Genomic DNA, 18,239 nt, shown 5'->3' with positions numbered 1-18,239 from the left:
TCACACCATTCCACCCACCCTCTTAGCTGCAGGAGTTTGCTTCCCAGCTTTCCTTCCCTGTGAGTGTTTGGGTGGGATGTGGAGGCAGAATGCAATTGGTCTGTCTTCGTGTTGGGTTTGCCCTCGTTGCTATTCCTCTTTCTCCCAAGCATAATGACTCCTGTCTGGATTGTGTTTCTCCCAGCAGATGCTGAGCGAGGGAGTGAGAATGAGAAAGGGAATCATTATGAGGAAGTTCCCGGGGAAGTGGAACTGCAGGGAACCTTTGTGGGAAGAGCTGAAGGGAATTTTTCCCAGTGCTTGGAGCAGGAAAAGGCCTGGGGAAACTGGCAGAGGTCAGAGAGGCTTCTGGAAAACCACCGAGGGAAGAGAGTGGATGAATCTATTAATGTCGGGGAAGGAGACAAGGATCCCAGAGCACAGCAGACAAATCCCAAGGAAGAGACACCCGGGCACTACCCTCAGTGTGGGAAAGAATTCACTGTGAGATCACAGCTTGTGACACATCAGAAAATCTGTGCTGGAGAGAAACCCTTTCAATGCTTGGACGATGGGAAAAGCTTCAATGAGCTCTCAGATCTTAATAACCATGGCAGCAGCCACACTGGAGAGAAAACCTGTCAATCCCTTGAGTGGGGGAAATGTTTCATTTCGAAGACACAAATAATTAGACATCAGGCAATCCACACAGGAGAGAGACCCCACAAGTGCTTGGACTGTGGGAAAGGTTTCATAAGAAGGTCACACCTAGTTCATCATCAGGCATTACACACAGGATCAAGACCCCACAAGTGCTTGGACTGTGGGAAAAGTTTCATAGAAAGGTCAGACCTTGCTCAACATCAGGCAATCCACACAGGAGAAAGGCCCCACAAGTGCTTGGACTGTGGTAAAAGTTACATAAGAAAGTCAAACCTTGTTAAACATCAGGCATCCCACACAGGAGCGAGACCCCATAAGTGCTTGGACTGTGGGAAAAGTTTCATGGAGAGGTCGAACCTTGTTCAACATCAGACAATCCACACAGGAGCGACACCCCACAAGTGTTTGGACTGTGGGAAAAGTTTCATGCAAAGGTCAGACCATGTTAGACATCAGGCAATCCACACAGGAGAGAGACCCCACACATGCTTGGACTGTGGGAAAAGTTTCATAAGAAGGTCACACCTAGTTCGTCATCAGGCAATCCACACAGGAGAGAGACCCCACAAGTGCTTGGATTGTGGGAAAAGTTTCATAAGAAGGTCACACCTAGTTCGTCATCAGGCAATCCACACAGGAGTGAGACCCCATAAGTGCTTGGACTGTGGGAAAAGTTTCATACAAAGGTCAGACCTTGTTCAACATCAGGCAATCCACACAGGAGAAAGATCCCACAAGTGCTTGAACTGTGGGAAAAGTTTCATACAAAGGTCAGACCTTGTTCAACATCAGGCAATCCACACAGGAGAAAGACCCCACAAGTGCTTGAACTGTGGGAAAAGCTTTGTACAGAGGTCACACCTAGTTCGCCATCAGGCAATCCACACAGGAGAAAGACCCCACAAGTGCTTGGACTGTGAGAAAAGTTTCATAGAAAGGTCAGACCTTGCTCAACATCAGGCAATCCACACAGGAGAAAGGCCCCACAAGTGCTTGGACTGTGGGAAATGTTTCATAAAGAGGTCACACCTAGTTCGCCATCAGGCATTACACACAGGATCGAGACCCCATAAGTGCTTGGACTGTGGGAAAAGTTTCATACAAATGTCAAACCTTGTCCAACATCAGGCAGTCCACACAGGAGAAAGACCCCACAAGTGCTTGGACTGTGGGAAAAGTTTTATAAGAAGGTCACACCTTGTTAAACATCAGGCATTCCACACAGGAGAGAGACCCCATATGTGCTTGGACTGTGGGAAAAGTTTCATACAAAGGTCAGACCTTGTTCAACATCAGGCAATCCACACAGGAGAGAGACCCCCACAAGTGCTTTGACTGTGGGAAAAGTTTCATACAAAGGTCAGACCTTGTTAATCATCAGGCATTACACACAGGAGAAAGACCTCACAAGTGGTTGGGCTGTGGGAAAAGTTTCATATGGAGCTCTGTCCTCATTAAGCATGGAAGAATCCACATAGGATCTAGACTTCTTTGACACATGGCAAAGAAGGGTTAAGCAACTTACATGTAATTGATTCAGGGTCAAAATTATAGAGAGATTTTAAAAGTGTGTCCACTTTAGATAAGCTAGAGTTTGAAATGTAAATGTGTATTTTTAAAGACTTGGAAGAAGAGGGCAAGTCACGTATGAGTAACCTAATTGCCGTCTATGATGAGATAACTGGCTCTGTCGAAGAGGGAAAAGTAGTGGATGTGTTATTCCTTAATTTTAGCAAAGCTTTTGATATGATCTCCTACAATATACTTGCCAGCAAGTTAAAGAAGTATAGGCTGGATGAATGGACTATAAGGTGGGTGGAATGCTGGCTAGATGACTGGCTCAAGGGGTAGTGATGAATGGCTCCATGTCTAGTTGGCAGCTGGTATCAAGCAGAGTGCCCCAGGGGTCAGTCCTGAGTCCGGTTTTGTTCAGTATCTTCATTAATGATTTGGAGGATGAGGTGGACTGCACCCTCAGCAAGTTTGCAGATGACACTAAACTGGGAGGAGTGATAGATACGCTGGAGGGTAGGGATAGGATACAGAGGGACGAAGACAAATTAGAGGATTGGGCCAAAATAAATCTGTACAGGTTCAACAAGGATAAGTGCAGATTCATGCTCTTAGGATGAAAGAATCTCATTCACTGCTACAGACTAGGGACTGAAGCACCCAGCAGCTGTTCTGCAAAAAAGGACCTGGGGTTACAGTGGATGAGAAGTGGATATAAGTCAACAGTGTCCCCTTGTTGCCAAGAAAGCTAACGTCATTTTGGGCTGTACAAGTAGGGGCATTGCCAGCAGATCGAGGGACATAATCATTCCACTCTATTCAAAATTGGTGAGGCCTCATCTGTAATATTGTGTTCAGTTTGTGGCCCCACACTATAAGAAGGATGTGGAAAAATTGGAAAAAGTCCAGTGGAGGGCAACAAAAATGATTAGGGGGCTGGAGCACATGACTTAGGAGGAGAGGCTGAGAGAACGGGGTTTGTTTAGACTACAGAAGAGAAGAATGATGGGGTATTTGGTAGCTGCTTTCAACTACCTGAAAGGGGGTTCCAAAGAGCATGGACCTAGACTGTTCTCAGTGGTACCAGATGACAGAACAAGGAGTAATGGTCTCCAGTTGCAGTTGGGAAAGTTTAGGTTGGATATTAGGAAAAACTTTTTCACTAGGAGGGTGGTGATGCACTGTAATGGGTTACCTAGGGAGGTGGTGGAATCTCCTTTCTTAGAGATTTTTAAGGTCAGGCTTGACAAAGCCCTGTCTGGGATGATTTATTTGGGGATTGGTCATTCTTTAAGCAGGGGATTGGACTAGATGACCTCCTGAGGTCTCTTCCAACCCTGATATTCTATGATTCTAAGAGGGGTAAGTGTAGTAGTCTCTATTTAGCTATCCAAAGTGTTCCTGTATTCTGTTAATTCATGGATTAATAATTCAGTGATTATACCTGTCACCCATGCCACCTGCCCAATTCCAGCTCAATCTCATTGAATTCGCTCGGGGTAGGGGCTGAAGGATGGAGGGAATGTTTATAGCTGAAATTATCAAAATGTGTTTTGAAAGGCTAATGTTAATCGGATCTGTTCCGCTCTCCTTCTCGGACATTTTCTCAGGGGATCCCGGAGGCAGAAAGGAGCAGGTGTTACCATCTTGGCTACCAATCCCCACGGTGACTCTATGCACTAGTAATTCTCCAAGTGTGGGTAGAGCTCCCAAAGTAGGCACAGGAATGTGTCAAGGGAGGCATGATCAGTGTGGGTTGTTTGGGTTTTTTTTAAAGAGCACTGGCTGTCAGCCCCAGTTGGCTGGGGCTCATGAAGAAGGAACAGGCCTAGCTGGGAGTTGTGGATCAATGCTCAGGCTCTCAAACCCAGGTGGAGCAGCAGCACAGAAGTAGGGGTGGCAATGGGGTGATAAGTCTGTTGTGAACAGCGATATTGACGAATATCACTTTTCACGTGGCCACCCTAACTTCTGTGCTGCTATTGGAGACCTTCAGAGCTGTGCACATCACCAGCGACTACTCTGCCTTTAGAGCTGGGTGGTGAGATATGTTCTTTTAAGGGTGGGGGCCTATATAACCACAGACACAAAGAAGGGAAGGGAAATGAAACACATCTGAGAACCACTGGTCTACACTCTTATGGGCACCACTGTGACGAACTGGGACTGTTCTTACTGTGGTCTGTGAATGCTGACAGGGGAGTGTGGCTAAGATAGTCTGCATTGGGGGATGGTAGACTGCCCGGAGGGAATACCTGAGCGTGTAACATTAGAACCCAGGAAGGGGTTGGAGGCCAGGTGACACCTTGGCCCGGGAAACTGAACAAAGGCTGTGGGAGGGGTCGCTGAAGGCAGAGTGCTGGAAGCGGGCTGGAGAGATGGCTGGGAGGCAGAGATGGCTCTGACCCCCCCAAAGGGGGGTGGGCTGGGATGCCCTGGGACCCTAAGCTGGACCTAACTGAGGGGGGCCCTGTTGTCTGTGCCTGCAAGACCTGTCTTGGACTGTATTCCTGTCATCCAAATAAACCTTCTGCTTTACTGGCTGGCTGAGAGTCATGGTGAATCGCAGGAAGCCGGGGGTGCAGGGCCCTGAGTCCCCCCAATACTCCATGACAACTGGTGGCAGTGGCGGGATCTACTGCACCCCGTGGACGGCGCTTCCTGCAGTAAGTGACTGGGGAGCAGTAAAACGAAGGGGGATTGACGGGGACCAGGTGTGCTGAAGAGTGAGAGAGAGACGGTTATTACCCCTGGGAGTGTTGTGACCAGCGAGAAGGACTTTTGCAGTAACAGGGTCCCCCGGGGGGATCGCAGCGAGTGGTCCCAGGGGCGGAGGAGTCTGCAGCTCGACCCTGGCAGAGAGGTGGTGACCTTGAGAAGGGCTGGCACACTAGGGGTCCCCCTGGGAACTGTGGGGAGCTGTGAGCACACAGGCCGGTGAGTGGCCAGCAGGAAGATGTATGCCAAGCGGCTTAAGAGCGACCTGGTGGAGCTGTGCAAGCAGAGGGGGCTGCGCATTGGGAGGCTCACCAAAGAACAGCTCATTGCCCGGCTGGAGGTGGAAGATTGCGCGAATGAACTGATCCCTGTGTCTCAGGGAAGCAGCCTGGCAAATGCAGCGCAGGCACCAGTGTCTGTCCCAGCTGGGAGTGGTCAGCCGGCTGCTGAGGGCTTCCCGAGACCCCTCCTTCCTATGCCTAGGGGAAGGGTGGGGAGGAGCCCAGCAAATACCAAGGGCGCCGTGATCCCCCCGGCCAGCAGGGGATCCTCCCGGCGAAGCTCGCCGGCCAGCAGAGGATCCTCCCGGCGACGTTCGGCATCCGTGGAGCGGAATTGGCTGGAATGGGAGAGAGAGCTAAAACTGAGAGAGCTGGAGGATCGTGAACAACAGAGACAGCATGAACGGGAGGAGAAAGAGAAACGGAGGCAGCATGATCGGGAGGAGAATGAGAGACAGAGACAGCGTGAAGAGAGACAGAGACAGCATGAACTGGAACTGGCGAGACTGAAGGGCAGCGAACCCCCGGCTGCGGTGAGTGAGGGGGGACCCAGGACTGCACGGAGCTTTGATAAGTGTATCCTGGCCCCACGCAAGGAGGGGGAGGACATGGATGACTTCCTGGATGCCTTTGAGACGGCCTGTGAGCTGCACCGGGTTGATCCCGCGTACAGACTCCGGGTCCTTACCCCCTTACTGGACCCCAAAGCCGTGGCATTGTACCGCCAACTGGAAGAGGCAGAGAAAGGGGACTACGAACTATTCAAAAAGGCCCTGCTACGTGAGTTTGGGCTGACTCCTGAGATGTACCGGGAAAGGTTCCGGAGTCAGGATAAAACCCCTGAGATCTCATATCTGCAACTAGCCGTCCGCATGGAAGGATACGCCAGCAAGTGGGCTGATGGGGCCCAGACGAAGGAGGACCTGATCAAACTGCTGGTACTGGAGCAACTGTATGAGTGGTGCCCAGCTGACCTGAGGCTGTGGTTGGTGGACAGACAGCCAGAGAACCTGCGACATGCAGGCCGGCTGGCCGATGAGTTTGTAAAGAGCCGGTCAGGAGATAACAGGGAGGAGTCCCAAAGGAACAGTCCCACCACAACGCAGAGAGAGGGTCACCCTGGGACCTCCCCGTGGGAAAATACAGAAAAACCCCATCAAAAGGGAACATCCGGTGTCAGGACCATCCGACCCACTCAAGGGGACCCATGGGACATGGGCTGCTACCACTGTGGCCAGAAAGGCCACATACAGGCCCAGTGCCCCAGGCTCAGGGACAGACTGAGCAGACCGAACCCACAGAGGGTTGACTGGGTAGAGACCCAGCCCGGCGAGAGGCAGCATTCCCAGGGAAGGGGGGATGGCAGAGTACCACCTGCTAAGGAGGGAGGAGAGCTCCAGGCCAGCTCCTCTGGGGGGCTGGATGCTCCAGAGTCAGGGTTTTTGGTTTATACGGTAGGCGCGGGGCTGTCCCTCAGGAGAGAGTACCTTGTTCCCCTGGAGGTGGATGGGAGGAAGGTCAATGGATACTGGGATACGGGCACAGACGTGACGCTGGCCCGGCCCGAGATGGTGGCCCCAGATCAGGTGGTGCCCAACACCTACCTGACACTGACAGGGGTGGGCGGGACACCAGTCAAAGTGCCCGTGGCAAGGGTGCACCTGAAGTGGGGGGCCAAGGAGGGCCCCAAGGATGTGGGGGTACACCCGTATTTGCCCACTGAGGTGTTGTTGGGGGGGGACCTGGAGGCCTGGCCAAGCAACCCCCAAAGGGCACTGGTTGTGACCCGCAGTCAGAGCCGGCGAGGGGCACTGCGCCCTGGCCTTGGGGGGGGGGGGTGCCTTGCCTGAGGCGCAGGACCCTAACCTGGTGGGGAGGGAACGCCCAGGGACACGGCTCAGGGAGGCTGCAGCTTCAGACCCAGCCGGCGAGAAAGAGCAGGTGGCCATCCCTGTCCCAGCTGCTGAGTTCCAGGCCGAGTTGCAGAGAGATCCCTCCTTGCGGAAGATAAGGGACCTGGCCGACCTCGATGCGGTACAGACCATGGGACAAGGTGGCCGGAAAAGGTTCCTGTGGGAAAAGGGGTTCCTGTACCGAGAATGGGCTCCCCCAGGGACAATGGAGTCAGGGGGGATCAGGAGGCAGCTGGTGGTACCCCAGAAGTATCGCCGCCAGCTGCTGTGCCGGGCCCATGACATTCCTCTCTCAGGGCACCAGGGAACCTGGTGTACCCAGCAGAAGCTGCTATGGAGCTTTTACTGGCCTGGGGTCTTTGTTACTGTCCGACAGTACTGCGGATCCTGTGACCCCTGTCAGAGGAGGAGGAAGGCCCGGGACAAGGGGAAAACAGCTTTAGGACCCTTGCCCAGCATAAAGGATCCTTTCCGGAGGGTGGCCAAGGTTAAAAGGGCGGCTCTAAACCAAGAGAGCCCAAAGCACAGACCTCCAGACTGGAGCGCTGGGAGAAGACCACAGCCCAGTTGGAACCCCAGGGGTATTGGGGTGGGAAAAGGGCACAGGCCGCATAAACCTCCCCACATGCGAACTGCGAGTGCCATCAAGCACCCCCGACCTAAGGGGGGGCGTGAAACTGGAGGGGCCTGGTGTAATTCTCACCAAGGAATGGGAGGGATGCGGGGGCATCCATGGGAACGGGGGTAGGTTCGAACTTCCCCGGGTCACTGGCTAAAGTGACCCCGCTCAGTTCGGTCTCGAAGGGGGGAGATGTGACGAACTGGGACTGTTCTTACTGTGGTCTGTGAATGCTGACAGGGGAGTGTGGCTAGGATAGTCTGCATTGGGGGATGGTAGACTGCCCAGAGGGAATACCTGAGCGTGTAACATGAGAACCCAGGAAGGGGTTGGAGGCCAGGTGACACCTTGGCCCGGGAAACTGAACAAAGGCTGTGGGAGGGGTCGCTGAAGGCAGAGTGCTGGAAGCGGGCTGGAGAGATGGCTGGGAGGCAGAAATGGCTCTGACCCCCCAAAGGGGGGTGGGCTGGGATGCCCTGGGACCCCAAGCTGGACCTAACTGAGGGGGGCCCTGTTGTCTGTGCCTGCAAGACCTGTCTTGGACTGTGTCCCTGTCATCTAAATAAACCTTCTGCTTTACTGGCTGGCTGAGAGTCATGGTGAATCACAGGAAGCCGGGGGTGCAGGGCCCTGAGTCCCCCAATACTCCGTGACAACCACGTTTACAAAATGATAAATTTTTTCCAAAGTATGTTTTGTGAGGTATCATAGGAAAAGTCAGCGTCTGCTGAATATTAATGTCCCATTAATATATGTCTATCAGCACTGTCCATGGAGCTCTGAGAGTTTGCTGTGTGTTTGTTAGATGCTGTAAAGCAGGAAAACGGCCACAGACGAGCTCCACAGAGACAATGGCACCTGCACACCAGCTAAATGCTAACTGGCCAGTAATTGTTTAGGGTATGTCTACACTATGAAATTAGGTCGAATTTATAGAAGGCGGTTTTATAGAAATCATTTTCATACAGTCGATTGTGTGTGTCCCTACATAAAATGCTCTAAGTGCATTAAGTCGGCGGACCACATCCACAGTACCGAGACTACCGAGTCTTGCGTCGACTTCTGGCGGATTGCACTGTGGGTAGCTATCCCACAGTTCCCGCAGTCTCTGCCTCGCATTGGAATTCTGGGTTGAGATCCCAGTGCCTGATGATGGAAAAACAGTGTCGCGGGGGGTTCGGGTACATGTGGTCAGGCACCTCCCCCTCCGTCAGAGCAACAGCAGACTATCAATTTGCGCCTTTTTACCTGGATTACCTGTGAAGACGACTTACCACGGCAGCGTGGAGCCTGCTCAGCTCAGCTCACCATCACCATATGTCATCTGGGTGCTGGCAGACGTGGTACTGCATTGCTGCACAGCAGCAGCTAATTGCCTTTTGGCGGTAGACGGTGCAGTATGACTGGTAGCCGTCATCGGCTATTTGGGTGCTGGGAGACGTGAGGCTGCATTGCTATACAGCAGCAGCTCCTTGCCTTTTGGCAGCTGATGGTGTATTACAACTGATATTCATCGTCGTCATACTCCTCAGTGAGTTCGGTCAGAGGTGCCTGGGCAGACATGCTTTGTCTCCTGGAGACTCAGTCCTGCCGGCAGTCCTATTGCACCGTCTTGACGATCATGGCTGCCAGTCGTAGTACATCATCTTCTGCCAAGCACCCAGAAGATGCCGACGGCTATCAGTCATGCTGCACCATCTGCTGCCAGCTTAAGATGTAAAAGATAGATGGAGTGGATGCAAACAGTAAATGGACCAGATTTGTTCTGTATTCATTTGCTTCCCCCTCCCTCCATGAAATCCAGGGCCTCCTAAACCCAGGGTTTTGAGTTCAATCTGGGGGGGGGGGCATTCTGTGTGACAGTTGTTATTGTTTCTTCCTGATGCACAGCCACCCTTGTTGATTTTAATTACCTGTAAGCCACGTCCTCACTTGCCCCTCCCTTCCTCCTTCCCTCCATCAGACAATAGTTTTGCGCCTTTTTTCAAGCCCAGACACCATAGCACTGGGATCATGGAGCCCGCTCAGATCACCGTGGCAATTATGAGCACTATGAACACCACGTGCATTGTCTTGTAGTATATGCAGAGCCAGAACATGCCAAAGCAAAACCAGGTGAAAAGGCGATTGCAGCGCGGCAACGAGAATGATGAAGAAATTGACATGGACATAGACCTCCCCAGCAATGTGTAAATCATGGTGTTACTGGGCCAGGTTGATGTTGTGGAACGCCGATTCTGGGCTCGGGAAACAAGCACAGACTGGTGGAACCGCAAAGTGTTGCAGGTGTGGGACGATTCCCAGTGGCTGCGAAACTTTCACATGCGTAAGGGCACTTCCATGGAACTTTGTGACTTGCTTTCCCTTGCCCTGAACCACTATAATACCAGGATGAGAGCAGCGCTCACAGTTGAGAAGCGAGTGGCGATAGCCCTGTGGAAGCTTGCAACGCCAGACAGCTACCGGTCAGTCGGGAATCAATTTGGAGTGAGCAAATCTACTGTGGTGGCTGCTGTGATCCAAGTAGCCAATGCAATCATAAACCTGCTGATATCAAGGGTAGTGACACTGGGAAACGTGCAGGTCATAGTGGATGGCTTTGCTGCAATGGGCTTCCCAAACTGTGGTGGGGTGATAGACGGAACCCATATACCTATCTTGGCACCGGAGCACCAAGCCACCGAGTACATAAACTGCAAGGGGTACTTTTCCAGGTGTGGCAAGCCATGGAGGATCACAAGGGACGATTCACTAACATCAACGTGGAGCGGCCGGGAAAGGTACATGATGCACGTGTATTCAGGAACTCTGGTCTGTTTCAAAAGCTGGAGGAAGGGACTTTCTTCCCGGACCAGAAAATAACCGTTGGGGATGTTGAAATGCCTATAGTTATCCTTGGGAACCCAGCCTACCCCTTAATGTCATGGCTCATGAAGCCGTACACAGGCAGCCTGGACAGTAGTCAGGACCTGTTCAATTATAGGCTGAGCAAGTGCACAATGGTGGTAGAATGAGTATTTGGATGTTTAAAAGCGCGCTGGCGCAGCTTACTGACTCAGACCTCAGCAAAACCAATATTCCAGTTGTTATTGCTGCTTCCTGTGCGCACCACAATATCTTTGAGAGTAAGGGGGAGACACTTATGGCGGGGTGGGAGGTTGAGGCAAATCACCTGGCCACTGATTACGTGCAGCCAGACACCAGGGCGGTTAGAAGAGTACAGCAGGGTGTGGTGCGCATCAGAGAAGCTTTGAAAACCAGTTTTGTTACTGGCCAGGCTACTGTGTGAAACTTCCATTTGTTTCTCCTTGATGAACCCCCCCCGCCACCCGTTTCACTCTACTTCCCTGTAAGCTAACAACCCTCCCCTCCCCCCTTCGAGCACCGCTTGCAGAGGCAATAAAGTCATTGTTACTTCACATTCATGCATTCTTTATTAAGTCATCACACAACTAGGGGGATAACTGCCAAGGTAGTCCAGGAGGGGTGGGGGAGGAGGGAAGCACCCGGTGGGGTGGGGGAGGAGGGAAGGACAAGGACACACTGCAATTTAAAACTTTATCACTTATTGAAGGCCAGCCTTCTGATGCTTGGGTAATCATCTGGGGTGGAGTGACTGGGTGGCTGGAGGCCCCCCCACCGCGTTCTAGGGCGTCTGGGTGAGGAGGCTATGGAACTTGGAGAGGAGGGCTGTTGGTTACACAGGGGCTGTAGCGGTGATCTGTGCTCCTGCTGCCTTTCTTGCAGCTCCACCATACGCTGGAGCATATCAGTTTGATGCTCCAGCAGCCAGAACATCGACTCTTGCCTTCTATCAGCAATCTGATGCCACCTATCCTCTTCAGCCCGCCACTTGCTCTCTTCAGCCCGCGATTCAGCGCGCCACCTCTCCTCTCGTTCATATTGTGCTTTTTTGCACTCTGACATTGACTGCCTCCACGCATTCTGCTGTACTCTGTTAGCGTGGGAGGACATCTGGAGCTCCGAGAACATCTCATCCCGAGTCCGCCGCTTTCTCCTTCTAATCTTCACTAGCTTCTGTGAAGGAGATACATTTGCAGCTGGTGGAGGAAAAGGGAGAGGTGGTTAAAAAGACACATTTTAGAGAACAATGGGTACACTCTTTCACGTTAAATTTTGCTGTTCACATTACACAGCAATGTGCTTTCGTTACAAGGTCGCATTTTTCCTCTTATATTGAGGGCCTGCCGGTTTGGTGTGAGAGATCACTCACGCAGTGCCAGGCAACAGAATTCGGCTTGCAGGCAGCCATGGTAAGCCACAGTGTTTTGGTTTTTTTAACCTTCATAACATGTGGGAATGGTTTCAAACAGCAGTGCCCTCATTTCCCATACCAAGCACCCTTTGGGTTGGCCATTTAAAATGGGTTTGCAATGTAAAAAGAAGGGGCTGCGGTTTCCGGGTTAATGTGCAGCACAAACCCAACTAAGCCCCCTCCCCCCCACACCCAATTCTCTGGGATGATCACTTCACCCTTCCACCACCTCCCCCCACCGTGTGGCTAACAGCGGGGAATATTTCTGTGCAGCCGAGCAGGAATGGGCACCTCCGAATGTCCCCTTACTAAAATCACCCCATTTCAACCAGGTGACCATGAATGATACCACTTTTCTGAGGATAACAAAGAGCGATAAGGAATGGATGCTGTCTGCATGCCAGCAAACACTGGGACCATACGCTGCCATGCTTTGTTATGCAATGATTCCAGACTATGTGCTACTGGCCTGGTGTGGTAAAGTGTCCTACAAATTAATCATTAATCATTAAGCACGCTTGCTTTTAAACCATGGGAGCACGCCTTGGGTTAATTCAGGGGTTACTGGTTCCAGGTCCAGGGTGATAAACATATCCTGGCTGTTGGGGAAACCGGTCTCTCCGCTTCCTTGCTGGGAGCTATCTTCCTCGCCCCCAAACCCGCTTCCCTGTTGTGTGATTCTCCATTGATGGAGTCAAAGCACAGGGTTCGGGTAGTGGTGGCTGCACCCCCTAGCATGGCATGCAGCTCTGCGTAGAAGCGGCATGTCTGCGGCTCTTACCCGGACCTTCCGTTTGCCTCTCTGGCTTTGTGGTAGTCTTGCCTTAGCTCCTTAATTTTCACGTGGCATTGCTGTGCGTCCCTGTTATGGCCTCTGTCCTTCATGGCCTTTGAGACTTTTTTTAATATTTTGCCATTTCGTTTACTGCAACCGAGTTCAGCTAGCACTGATTCATCTCCCCATAGGGTGAGCAGATCCTGAACCTCCTGTTCTGTCCATGCTGGAGCTCTTTTGCGATCCTGGGATTCCATCATGATTACCTGTGCTGATGAGCTCTGCGTGGTCACCTGTGCTCTCCACACTGGGCAAACAGGAAATGAAATTCAAAAGTTTGCGGGGCTTTTCCTGTCTACCTGGTCAGTGCATCCGAGTTGAGAGTGCTGTCCAGAGAGGTCACAATGAAGCACTCTGGGATAGCTCCCGAAGGCCAATACTGTCAAATTCCGTCCACACTAACCCTAATTAGAAATGGCAATATCGATTTCGGTGCTACTCCCCTCATCAGAGGTGGAGTAAATAAACCGGTTTAGAGGGCCTTTTAAGTCGAAAAAAAGGGCTTCATCATGTGGACATGTCCAGGCTTAATTCGATTTAATGCTGCTAAATTCTACATAAATTCGTAGTGTAGACCAGGGCTAAGTTGACAAAACAAGGTTCGTCATGAGGACGGATGGAGCATTAAATCGACCTAACCCTGCTAAATTTGACCTAATCCCATAGTGAAGACTAGGGCTAAGTATTGGAATATCCAACAGCCAGAATATGTTTATCACCCTGGTCCTGGAACTGAAAGTCGTCGGCAACTTCTGGGTGCTTGGCAGAAGATGCTGTACTACGACTGTCAACCATGATCGTCAGGACGGTGCAATAGGACTGCCGGCAGGACTTAGTCTCAAGGAGACAAAACATGTCTGCCCAGGCACTTCGGACCGAACTCACTGAGGAGTATGACGACGATGGATATCAGTCATAATACACCATCAGCTGCCAAAAGGCAAGGAGCTGCTGCTGTATAGCAATGGAGCCCCACGTCTGCCAGCACCCAGATACTCGATGATAGCTACCAGTCATACTGCACTCTCTACTGCCAAAAGGCAATTAGCTGCTGCTGTGTAGCAATGCAGTACCACGTCTGCCGGCACCCAGATGACATATGGTGACGGTGAGCTGAGCTGAGCGGGCTCCATGCTTGCCGTGGTACGTCGTCTGCACAGGTAATCCAGGTAACCCAGGTAAAAAGACAGGAATTGATTGTCTGCCATTGCTCTGATGGCGGGGGGGGGGGCCTGAAGACATGTACCCAGAACCCCCCGCGACACTGTTTTTGCATCATCAGTCACTGGGATCTCAACCCAGTATTCCAATGGGCGGCGGAGACTGCGGGAACTGTGGGCTAGCTACCCACAATGCAACGCACCGGAAGTCGACGTTAGCGTCGGTAGCCTCGCTACTGTGGACGCGGTCTGCTGACTTAATGCACTTAGTGCATTTTGTGTGGGGACACACACAATTGACTGTATAAAAACGATTTCTATAGAACCGGCTTCTATAAATTCGATCTAATTTCGTAGTGTAGACATACCCTTGAAGGGTTCTTAAGATCGACTTCTGTACTCCTTCCCAGCAAGGGGATTAGCGCTAAAATTGACCTTGCTGGGTCAAATTTGTGGTAGTGTAGACGCAATTTGATGGTATTGGCCTCCAGGAGCTATCCCAGAGTCCTCCATTGTGACCGCTCTGGACAGCACTTGCAACTCAGATGCACTAGCCAGGTACACAGGAAAAGTCCTGTGAACTTTTGATTTCATTTCCTGTTTTGTCAGCGTGGCGAGCTCAGCAGCACAGGTGACCATTCAGTCCTAGAATTGCAAAAGAGCTCCATCATGGACTGAATGGGAGATAATGGATCTGATTAATGTAAGGGGAGAAGAATCTGTGCAGGCAGAACTCCATTCAAAAAGACGAATTGCTGATATGTATGCCAAATCGCACAGGGAATGGTGGACAGCGGCTACACCAGGGACACACAGCAGTGCCGCGTGAAAATTAAGGATCTCCTAAAAAACAAAGGAGGCAAATGGTCGCTCCAGGTCAGAGCCCCATACATGCGGCTACTTTCATCAGCTGCATGAAATTCTAGGGGGACATAGGTGGCGAGTTCCGTATCCACGTGTTGCTCGGGCACCAGCCATATTCAGAGCCAGGGGCCGAGCTCCACCAAAATTTGGGGCTGGGGTGCCCTCCCCCCAGCCTGTGGCCCAGCTGCACTGATGCCACTATAGCGCTTCGAAGGGGACACTACATAGACCAATGAGAAGGGTTCTCCCACCGGTGTAGGTAATCCACCTCCCCAAGAGGCACGGGCTACGTCGACGGGAGAAGCCCTCCTGTTGCCATAGTTCTGTCTGTACCAGAAGTTAGGTTGGTACAGCTGCGTCCCTTGCTGTGGGTGGAGTTTCACAACTGACATAGGTTGCGAGCGCAGACCAAGCCTCAGCGTCAGGAGGAGGAGAAGGTGGGAGGCGAGGAGAACAGAGCTGGGAAATGGCAGGGTTTGCTCTTCGGAGCCAGACGCCTGAGGCTGAGAACTGGGAACTCGCGGCATCAGAGCCAGAGCGCGACTAGACTTGGCCTGCGTCGTGTAAAGCTGGACCTGAAATCGAAAGGGCCACGAATGACACCTCAAAAATGATAGGGGGAGGGGACAGTGGCTCCTTAATTGCTGCGATGCCGAGGTTGGGCTCAGGCGAGAAGGGAGCAGGGGATGTCAAAAGACCTGGGCAGCTTTGGAACCAGGCCGACCCCCATCACTGAGGCCAGAGGGAAATGAGGAGCCCTAGAGCCCTGCCGGTCACCCCCTCCCCATCTACTGCAGTGTCCTGTGTGGGGACGATAGCGACTGTCTCTGTCCACTCACCCCACACTGCATCCCTCAAACCTGAGATCTTTGGATTCCCTGCTTTCGGGGAGTTTCCTTTTGTGACTGGGTCCATAGGCGGTGACTGCGTGGGTGCTCAGGGGATGGAGCACCCATGGGGAAAAATTGGTGGGTGCTCTGCACCCACTGGCAGCTCCCCACCTCCCAGCCCAGCTCACCTCCGCTCCGCTTCGGCCTCCTCCCCGGAGTGCGCTGCGTGCCCGTTTTTTCCCCCTAGCTCCCAGTGCTTGCACCGCGAAACAGTTGTTTCGCGGGACTGGGATGTGGGGTGATACCAGACACCTCTCTGTTCTTGGGGAACCAGGGTGCAGTATCCAGCCTGATTCATGAAAGACACTCCCCCCCCCCAGCCTCTGCTTAAACCAAAACCCATCAGAGGAAAAAACTTGCAGACAGTAGTGAAGAGCATTGGGAGACACACCTAGACCCCTCCTGACAAGGGTGACAAGATTAAGACATCTCTATTAGCATACAGAATGGAGAGCAGAGACAACTCCCCTAGCCTCATCTGCATGAAAGATGGGACAGGAAGACATCTCAATTTACATACAGAATGGAGAACAGAGAACCACACTGAATTCTGGGACCAGAAAAAGCAGAGAAGCACTGCATCCTGGGAATCTCTGCTCCAGATGCTAATGAACCTATGGCCTTGGCTACACTGGCAATTCACAGCGCTGCACTTGCTGCGCTCAGGGGCGTGAAAAAACACCCCCCCGAGCGCAGTGAGTGCAGAGCTTTAAAGCGCCAGTGTAATCAGCACATGCAGCGCTGCACGCTCACTCGCAGCACTGCAAGCTATTCCCCTCGGAGAGGTGGAGTACTTGCAGCGCTGCGAGAGAGCTCTCGCAGAGCTGGCGGTGCGACTACACTCTCGATTCACCGCGCTGCCGCGGCAGCGCTGTGAATCCGCAAGTGTAGCCAAGGCCTATATCTGCACAGACTCAGCTCAGCAGTTATCAGACCAATTCTAGTAATGAATCCTTAATTGATATCCAAATACTGAAGCAGCCTAGTTGCATTGTGAGCTCCCTGAAAGAAAACACCCCCCATAGCCAGGAGTGATCAGTTCCTATTATCTAGTCTAAAGAAAACCCTTGAGTCATCAGCTTACCTATAAACAGATCTAGTGTTCTCCCTTGAACCATTGTATTTTCTCTACAAAAATCCCTACTCTCCCTCTAGTCAGGGTTCTGATGCTTAGATCCAAACTAGGCATCAGTTCCACTGGAACTCCATCTCCTGACTGATCGTCCTGGGGGCTCTGCCTGTCTCCAGCATTCTGGACCCTCCGCTACCACCATCATCTGGGAACCCCGACCAGTTCAAGCCTCATGGAGTGGGTGAGATCCCCCCTCTTTCTCTCTCTCTGTTTTCCTTTCTACCTTAGGTATTAACCTTTAATCATGTATGTTATGTTGGTTTAGCCCTCCTTGTGTAGTTATTACTATTATTCAATAAATAACTTTTATGGTTAACTTGGTTGCTTCTCTCTCTGTTGCTAAACTTTACACTTTTGTGTTTTTAGCTGCCCCCATTCACTCTACAGCAACGCTTCTTTTACCTAAGCTAAAGATCCCTGCAGCACCCAAAATACTGTGGGGTTTGTTCATCGAGTAGGTTACTGCCAGTACAATTGTGTTGGGGGAGTGGGGATAGGGACATGCTGAATTTGGGATGCATAAGGGTAACAGCTTGAAAGTGCTGCTTGACCCAGTCCATGGACTCCAGGGGCATATAAGGAGAGACAGCTTGAAAGTGCTGCTTCCTCCCGCCCAGTGAGTCCAGAGACATATAAGGGGTCAGCTTGACAGCGCTGATTGACCTGGTCCGCTCATACTTGCTTTGTTAATGTATGTGTGGGTGTGTTCATCCGGTTCTGGGGCTGGAGCAACCCAGCCCTAGGGAACCTAGGTCCTGCAGGATAGCTCCATTGGGAGGGGACTTGCAGAAGGGAGAAGTAGAGCTCCATATGAAAACACAAGTGACACAAGCAGTATATTGATAGGATTACAGAATCCCCTTCCCCAGAAGAGTAACCCGAATAAATGAGCATACCCCAAAGTAATGGGCATATCTGGTAACAGGGGAAACACGGAACGCTCAGGGGAGGAGGCAGGGCCGGGGCGGGGATTTGGGGAAGTGGCCCAATAGGTGCAGGGAGAGGGTGGAGTTGGGGTGAGGAGTTTGGGGAAGGGGTTGGGGTGCGGGGGGGGGAGCGCGAGCTCCCAGCGGCACCGGGGAAAGTTGATGCCTATGACGGGGTCCCAGCGCCTCTCACGAGTACGGAGTACAGAGAATCTTAAGACTCAAAATATAGAGAACAAATTTACCCATTTCCTTATGAACACGCCAAACCTGTTTTACTCAGCACCGCTGTATTAATTGGCTGTGTTACTGACAAAAGTTTTAGCATCATTGTAATAAAAGAAGAAAGATAAAAAGTAGTACTGTTGATTAATTACAGTGGTCTACAATTTTTGAGAAGTTGTCTGCTTCAGAGATAAAATGTGCTATTTATTATGTATTTTGATATGCTGAATTCAAATATGACAATTA

At 51.6% G+C, this 18,239-nt stretch overlaps 3 protein-coding genes across 3 annotated transcripts in view; 1 reads left to right on the top strand and 2 right to left on the bottom strand.

The window, feature by feature from the left end:
* The window catches only part of LOC117887465 (zinc finger protein 585A-like), a 36,693-nt gene extending 34,071 nt beyond the window's left edge, over positions 1-2,622 (top strand). Inside the window, exon 10 of the mRNA XM_034790112.1 lies at positions 185-2,622. Coding sequence (XP_034646003.1) covers positions 185-1,977 — 1,793 coding nt within the window. The 3' untranslated portion in view covers positions 1,978-2,622. The remainder of the gene's footprint in view (positions 1-184) is intronic.
* Positions 1-18,239, bottom strand: part of LOC117886897 (zinc finger protein 850-like) — a 362,115-nt gene that overhangs the window by 225,167 nt on the left and 118,709 nt on the right. The window lies entirely within an intron of this gene.
* LOC117887100 (zinc finger protein 208-like) overlaps positions 1-18,239 on the bottom strand; it is an 882,934-nt gene that overhangs the window by 813,699 nt on the left and 50,996 nt on the right. The gene's annotated exons all lie outside the window — the stretch shown is intronic.

This window comes from Trachemys scripta, chromosome 14 (assembly GCF_013100865.1).
Source record: "Trachemys scripta elegans isolate TJP31775 chromosome 14, CAS_Tse_1.0, whole genome shotgun sequence".
NCBI lineage: Eukaryota > Metazoa > Chordata > Testudines > Emydidae > Trachemys > Trachemys scripta.
Note: the sequence above shows the minus strand (reverse complement) of the source record. Positions and strands in the feature narration are given on the sequence as shown.